Genomic DNA, 8182 nt, shown 5'->3' on the forward strand with positions numbered 1-8182 from the left:
CCTGCCCCCCTGCCCCCGGGACGAGCCCAGGGCCCTCCGAGGCCCCTTCCCTCGGAAACGAAGCAAGGAGAACGCGTGGTTTGAAAGGAGTGGCCGAGGTGAGGTGTCCCCCAGGGCTGCGCCCCTCCCTGCCGGCAGCAGCCCTCCGCGGCGGGGTGAGTTTCAAGCCAACCTCTGCACTCTGCTGTTTGTAGTAGTGCTTGGCATGGCATCAGCCCAGGATGGATGGGCAGCCCACGGCTCCCCTGATGTCCCACAACCCTCCCTTGACCATCTGGACTGCCCCGTGGGCTGCCTCCATCCTGCCCTGCCATGCAGAGTCCGTCCATCCCTCCTGGGTATGGGCTGACCTCACAACATACGCAAGCGGGGAGCAGGGTGAGGCAACTAAACCCCTTTTCCTCTCTGACCAAAGCTTGCCTCCAGGCTTTAGAACCAAGCAATGCTCCCGTTTTCCTCACAAAGCCCCTTTGAGAAGAGTCTGGATGAATTCCAGCTTGGCTGTATGTCCCAAAGCTGCTTAGTGCCCTTCCCCACTGGCTCTCCCTCTTCACATGAGCGTCGCTCCAACTCATGAAGCAGCAGATTTTCTTCCCAGATGAGCAGAGGGGCTGAGACATCCCCAGTCCTCATCTCCCTGGGCAACGGGAGATCCTCCCAGGTAGAAATAATGCACTTGGAAATCACAGGCTCCCAGCATTTGTAGGAGATGTGGTGGTGAGCTCTACAAATAAACCACTGAAGTGACATTTAGAAAAGCTCTTCATCCAGAAGCATCTCAAAAGTGCTTTATAAACTCCACTAACGAGCTGTGCAGACTATAACTTCTTGGTAGGGTCTGTGCAGAGGTATCTGCTCAGATGACTGCTAGGGAAGCTGAAGGGTGAAGGCTGGCATCCCAGAAAGGCTCAGCTAAAGCAGAGAGACTCTCAGGTACCTGGTGAATGCAGCTCTGGGAGCAAACCCTGAAAGAGCTTGAGCAAAAGCCACCACACCAGGTTAACCCAGCTCCATCCTGGGACAAACTGAAGACTCCCACAACAATAACACAGGCATATTCCCTTCATTGACAGAACTACAAACCCAGGTACAAAGACTTATGTGTCTGCAACTGCATTTCAGCTGCCTTGTACGGTAACTCTTTGACTGAAATGTGTCCAAAACGTAGAGACTGGGGCAATTACTGCATTAGGCAAAGCATGTTTCCAAAGGGCAACCCAGAATACCCTCCTGAGATGCCCCAAGTTAAAAGGTGTGAACAAGCAGCCACCACCAGAGCAGGGAAGCAGCTTTCTTTTTTAAGTTATCTTGGCTTTCTGTGGCAAGCAGAGTTTGGAAGAGCCTTCCCTTACTGCACCCATCACTACAGACGCCAGCAGGAGGCACAGGACCAGGAGCACTGGGCTGCAGGATGCTTGCTCAGTGTTGTTGAAGCTCACCCTGTATTAGCACCACCAATCCCTCTGCTCTGCTGACACCCATCACACGCAAGTGCCAAGCCAGATCTGCTGGGCAGTTGGGCATTCACCATGCACGTGCTCCAGCAACAGCAGTGGTATGAGCTGGGAAGCTCCTGATGGCCTGAAAAGTGAGGAAAAGATCAGCCTGGCCTTTTTGGATGAGCCTTACCTGTGTCAGAGGAGGGGACAGCCTTGGTGAGGATGCTGTCAGTGATGGTGCCCAGCATGCTGAAGGCAAACACCATCGGCACCGCGACGATGCACCAGTGCCACACGGTCCTCATCAGGGCCTGGGGGGCAGGACACAACAGATCACGGGTCATCAGAGAGCACAGGCAGTGGCTTTGTGGCAAGAAACAACCTAGGAAAGCAGCACGAGTCAAACCCATGACTTAGGTAAATGATGGGAGCCACAACTGGTACATAATGGTGTGGCTCCCGCCGCCGCAGGGTCTTTCACAGCCCACCATTTGTCGTCAGTGAGTTATTCCAAGCATGCAGAGCCAGGAGCAGAAGATCCCCCACAATCTGGCAGCACGTTTCTCTGCCACTGCTGCGGGTATTTTTAGCATCTGGGAGTCAGTGACGTCCCTGCACCCTTCCCCCCATCTCCTCTCTCTTGTCCAACTCCCCAGGAAACGCTGAGCAGCAGATGCATGTGGTGTACTTCAGGAAGCCACCATTACTTACACAAAACAGCCTAGAGAAGGCATTTCAGTTCATTACCATAAATAATTAAAACTAAAGCGAGCTTGTCAAAATAACTGAGGGCGGCGCATTATGTACCGCCGTACCTTTGGGATTTCTGAGCCTGTTCTGCTGCTTCCTGGCTAATAAATTCAACAAATTCAGTAATCTGGAATAGGTCTCCTGGCCCTAAGTGCACATTAGCGAGCATAATTAGGAAGAGTAATGATTTTGTTATTGCACATGTTCTTAGCGGAGACATCCCTCCAGCTGTTTAATGCTGAAACAAACGTGGTGAGGCTCCCGAAGCCGTGGGGCCAGAGCGGCTCTCGGCTCCTTCACAAGCCCTGCTGCTCCAATAAATGGATTTCTCTGGGGCATGGAAAGGAAATTCCCCCTTTCTTGCAAGTCTCCTGCCCTTGCCCGTGTCTCAAGGTGTGTTATTGTGGCTGGAAAACATTTCTGTTGCAGGTTTAGCCAGAAGTTTTGTTCTCTGGAGTTCTCTCTGCTAAGATCTGGTCCCTGCCTCTCGGCTACAGAAGATGGAGAAGCCCAGAGACACTGCTCACTAACGACCTGGAAATATTGGGGTTTATTCCTAGTTCCCCTCTAGAGTCACACGCAGCCAGGTTCCTCCCCTCGGAGGGGCTCTTTGCCTACGTTTTGGTTAAGATCTAGGCAATTCTCATTAAGGAACAGAGAACAAAGGCAAAGGAACAGGTATTCGGTACATAAACAGACAGAGGGAGGATAATTCCTTGCTAGGGCAAATGTCATTGCAGGACAACGTTGCAGAGCTCATAAGAAAAACCAGCTTTAACACCAACCCCCTCCTGTTTTCTCCAAATTCCCTCACAGGCTGAAGCAAGTGGGCAGAAAAGAGCAGAGCCAGGTCTGTGCCTCCAGGGAAAGGGGGGGAACGGCCCCGGGACGCAGGGAGGACGGGGAGGGGGGTGGCAGGCAGAGCCTGCTGCAGGGCGGAGCCTGCTGCTCCTCAGCCGCTGGGGAGGCAGCAGCCCTGTTTGACCCGAGCTGTTCTGGAGGCATTTTTCGGGTGCGGGAGGCAGAACGGGGAGTTTCAGCAGCCAGGCTCCAAGAGCAAAGGCCGGCAGGGAGGCAGGATGAGGCACAGCCTCCACCCAAGGAGAGAAACTTCCCCGCTAGCCCTCCTACACCCCTGCCCACACCCCCAGCTTGCATCTGCACATCAGACACCGGCTCTCCCCTCCTCTCTCTTCCAGGGGCTCTGCCCCAGCTCCCAGCCCACCCCTTCCTTCCCTTCTCCAGCTGCCGATGGCTGGGAGCATCCTGCAGCCCCCTCCCAGCTGCGCCGCTGCCTCCGGTCCTCTGCTGCTGGCCTCCCAAAAACGCTCCAGCCCCCCTCTGGTGATAAGCAGATGGGTTCCAGAGTGTCTTTCCTTAACAGCTAACTTCCCTCCTCGCTTCCACCCTTTCGGGGAGGGGATCGGCTCCGTTTGGAGGCCAGATGGGGCACGGGCACAGCGGGCGGGATGCTCCTCCACCGGGGGCTGGGCAGGATTAAAAGCTTCAGGCATTAATCTCTGCATTTGGGGCCTGCTGCTGGGACAGCCCTCATCCCCACCGAGGTGGAAAGCCACCCCAGAAGCGGATGTTTTCTCGGCAGCTGCTAGAACAGAGTGCTCTTTAACAAGGCGGCCTCGGCGGAGAGGATCACAGCTGCCTTTGCCTAGGAATAGTTCTCATGGGCAGTCACTGGTGACCCTTGTCCCCAGGCTCGTGCTGTCAGGATGTCCCCAGCCCTCCAGGCTTGGTGTAATTATCATCTCTAAGATGATTTTCCTTCCTGGCTCGCCTCGCCAAGCAGCCAATGTGAGCCTGCCTGTGCTGGGGCATCAGCTGCTGCAAGCCATGCTGCCCCATGTGCCCCTAAACTGCCATCGAGGCTTCCTCTCCTTCCTCCAGCCACCTCCAGCCTTCCCCCTTGGGGAGATCTCAGTGTACAAAACCCATTTACTCCACGTTACTCCTCTGCCTGATCCCCATGGGACCGGGCTCTGGCACAGGGAGCTGGTAACAGCAGCACTCTGCTCTGCACCCGGGGTGCTCAGGTCTCCAGACCCACATTGGTCCCACCAATGACCAAAGCACAACGGTGAGACCTTCAAAGTCCTTCCTTGGGCACGCTCAGCTAAAGCACTGTGCAGTTGTTCCATGAGGGGCCACGTGGATGCCAGTCAAAACCACACAGCCCAGCTGGGAGGGATCCTTGCTGAGCATCCCACCACCTCGCAGTGTCTTTATGAGCCCCAAAATCCCAGAGAGGGGACTGTGCTCCTCCTGCAGAGCCAACCCGCAGTCTGCATCCACCCTCTGTTCCCAGCCTCATCTCAGACACACCGTTTAGCCCCAGATCAGCTAAGGTGCATAGCTCCTTGAGGATGCACGCCTCATTTCATCCGTGTGCCCGGGAACCACGAGCCCCAGCGCCCTCCAGGATTGGGCTCTGACCTCCCCGTGGCTGTGGGGTGCTTGTGGGAACAGCACCCATCCCACCCACGCCGGCGGGAGCACTGGTGCCCCGGCAGCAAGGCTTGAGGCTGATTCCTGCAGGGAATGTCAAAGAGCTGACGTAGCTTGACCATCCTTTGGGTCCACCTCGCTGACAGGGACTGGTGTGCACCCTCCCTCCACCCTCCACGGCCTGGGCAGAGCTGTGGGTTCCCTGAACGTGGCTTATCTGAGCAAACACGGCGACCAGCAACCTGCCTACCTCAACTGGCTCTGCCAATTGCTGTTTGAGAGCAGCATAAGCTGCCGCCCATGCAGGCACCACCAGCTATGGGCAATGTCACTCAGCCCCAAAGAGAGGAACCAGATTATTGCCTCGCTGCCTCCTTCCCCAGATACTCTCAGCTTGGGGGAATTAGGCAAAAGGAAAGGCAGGCACAGAGCCTCTGCTGTCTCACAGCACCGTGGAGCCCCAGCGACTCTACCCCCCGCAATCTGCATTTACTTTCTGGGTAGTTCAGGAAATGCAGCCACTGACAAGACCGAGGGCAGGATTCCTATGCAAACCCAGTGACTCAGGAGGGACTTAGCAAGTTTCTGTGAGAGATTAAGGGTTTTTTTTAACTATCACTCACGTGGCTCTTTATCGTTACTCGGTGCGGTGCCCGTGCTGAGCGCGGCTCCGTCTCCCCAGGGGCTCAGGAGAGCTGCTTCCCAGCCCCAGGACCATCCAGCAGAGCTGGTGGTGGCATTTCAAGAAGCAGAGCTTGCAGCCAGGTCTCACAAACCTTGTGCCGTGGCATTACTAAAAGGCACTGTGGATAATACCATGCTAAGCCTTACCATGCCAAGCCCCACGCTGGCGAAGACGAAGATGCTGAGCCTGAGCAGGGTCTCCTCTGTGTAGTGGTGAGTGAGTTTTCCAATGACCAGACCCTGGACAACCTGGGAAAGAAGCACAGGAGCACTGTTAGGTCTGATTGTCATGGTTTAGGGTCAGGACACTGATATCTAACAAGTTAAACAAGCTCAAACGGAATCCCTACAGCGCTCCAAGCAAATGTAAAGCAGAAGATGGGTTATTCCTTCACTTATTTTGGAGAAAACATGATGGCAAATGGCTGGAAGACATGATCCATTATTTCAAGCATTTTGCATCCCAGGGATGGATCCATCCCTGTCAGCTAAACATCTTTACTTGGGGTGCATGCCTGAGTTTGCCATCACTGCCCACTCACCAGCAGTGACTGAAGCTTCCTAAAGACACTTGCAGATACAAATGATTTTTTCTAACTGGTGTTGGCTTTTTGAAATACAGCTAATACTGAGCTCTTCACTCTTGGCAAGTCCTTTCAAAGAAAAACTGTACATTTGTATGCAGACAAGGAAAATGCCTCCTTTCCTGTAACTTCTCTTGCCATTATTTTAAACTATAAATATACAAATTAAGTGGTTCGTCGTTTTTAGGCAGGAAACAAGTATGACAGAGATGCTAATACCCAACCCCAGCAGCACGCTCAGATCTGAGGGATGAGAAACTGGTTTTACAGATTTTAAATAAAAACTGGGGGAGAGGGAAGGAGGAGCAAATAAATTTAAATCCCAGGAAGTATTTGGTTTTTCCAGCACTTTGCAGAGCAAAGGTCCCCCCTTTTATTTTTCTATTCAGCGTCTCCCATGTTTCAGGTGAGAAACTACAGAGTCTTCCCTGCCTGCTCTAGTTCAAAACACTTTTCTTGGCAGGATGGCTTCATTTCAATGGCATTGTGTCCTGGAGAAAACCTTGGTGCTCTGCTTGGACCTTGGAATGGTGCTTCACCACGCTCAGCATTGCTGTGCTAGTCCTAAGGGTGAAACCCAAACTCAACTGGCAGGAAATGAGTGCAAAATAAATAAGAAAGTAAGGCATGAAGAAGAAAGGAAACGTTAATCTGTGACAACCAGTCCAGAAAGAGTCATTTAATTACCAAAATTTAAGAAAAGCAAAAAGTAAATAGTAATAGGATGAAAATAAAGTTGATCTAAAGAGCAATAACGACAAATTGAATATATTTCCAACAAGCTACAACTTAAAGGAAAACATCAAAATCAGACCCTTTGTTTTGCTTCAGGGCACACGAGGGCATTTTGGTTCTCAGTAAATGTTCTTCCTATCTCCTCTTCGTCCCTCTCCCCACCCTCAGGCAGAGCTTAAGAGCTGGGCTGACATGTGCCCAGCCACCATGTGGTGGTGGCACAGGTCCCACGTGTCTCTCCTGGGTCCTGTCAGCCCAGAGTGGCCTCAGGGACACTGTTGACCCGGTGCTTGGAGGATGCATGGGGTGACCTAAGAAGTCCCAGCTGAAAGCCCTGCTGTGGACACTTGGAGGAGGCTGAGACCAGCCCAGCGGCTCCGACCCGGGGAGTGGGTGGAGAAGATGCTGAGTAACGCCTCATTAAGCCGAGTGCTCCTAAAATGAAGAACCCTCATTAACTTTTTGCAGGTTCCCAGCCCCTGCTGCTGGCTCGGCCGGGCTGGGGCTGTGCTGAGTCACACGGGACGGGGGCTGAGCCCCGTTGCAGGGCATGGCTTGACTCAGGGTGGCATCACCCCAATTCCAGTTTGGCTCCACCAAGCCACTGGAGGAAAGGAAACGTTTCTCAATTTGCCCAGACTTGAACGGCGTATTTAATTAGGAGACACCATGCAGGCACAGCCCAGGTCCTGCCCTTCCTTGAATCATTGGAGTACCTCATCAGCAACGTCCCAGAGCAGCCCGCTCCGATGGCCAGGGGAGTGGCGTGCCCAAAAATGTCCCTGTCACCACACGCAAGCACCTAAGCACAGGGAACAAGCACCACTGCAGCAAAGCCAGGCTCTGAGAGGGCAGGGCCTGAGAGACACACACCAGACTGTCCTCAGGTGAGCCCTTGTGCCACGGCTGGCACTCAGCGCCAGCTTCCCCATCACTCGGGCTGTGGCAACAGGAGCACGAGGGTAAAGCACCACTGCTGAAGCAACCAGCTCAGCAATGGGACCTTCTCCAAGGGCAAGCGTCAGCCCCAGTCACCTGCTTCCCCTTGGGGGCTGAGCTTGGCTCATACAGACTGCAGCCTCCCCACTGGTCACCTGGGCTCCCCAGCTCCCTCCCCAGCATGGCCATTGCAGATCCTGCCAGGAAACCCAGGCAAGCAGGGCCCATCATCTTGACTTTGGACATGGTGCCTGGATGGAGGTGCTGGAGAAGGTTTCCAGGCACCCAGAGCTCCAACCTCACTTCCAGTCTGAATTTAGACCCGAAACTCCCCTCCTTCCAGCCTGCAGTTCTCCCTGTTCCCAGTCCCCAGGTCTGCAGGAGCAGGAGCTGCCTGCACAGGCACATTTGGGAAGGAGGAAGCAAAAGGTGGTTCCCGTGCACTCTCCCATGTAAGGTTTTGAACTTGTGCTGCCATGGCCGGGGGGTTGTAGGGGCATCCCAAATGACTTGGCCATCACCCTTCCCACGGACAGGCCCTGGTGACACTGCCAAGGCTGCAGTAGCATTTTTCCTTAGTTTTATTCCTGC

The 8182-nt window shown here is 54.0% G+C and overlaps 1 protein-coding gene across 1 annotated transcript in view; it reads right to left on the bottom strand.

Moving 5' to 3' along the window:
- Positions 1-1629: 1629 nt before the first annotated feature.
- The window catches only part of SLC22A18 (solute carrier family 22, member 18), a gene marked incomplete at its 3' end in the record, with an annotated part of 50068 nt that continues 43515 nt past the window's right edge, over positions 1630-8182 (bottom strand). Inside the window, exons 8-9 of the mRNA XM_008941192.1 lie at positions 5481-5582; positions 1630-1750 (exon numbers count right to left, since the gene is read on the bottom strand). Of these exons, the coding sequence (XP_008939440.1) occupies positions 1630-1750; positions 5481-5582 (223 nt within the window). The remainder of the gene's footprint in view (positions 1751-5480; positions 5583-8182) is intronic.

The sequence above is a fragment of the Merops nubicus genome, unplaced genomic scaffold (assembly GCF_000691845.1).
Source record: "Merops nubicus isolate BGI_N331 unplaced genomic scaffold, ASM69184v1 scaffold1755, whole genome shotgun sequence".
NCBI classification, from domain to species: domain Eukaryota; kingdom Metazoa; phylum Chordata; class Aves; order Coraciiformes; family Meropidae; genus Merops; species Merops nubicus.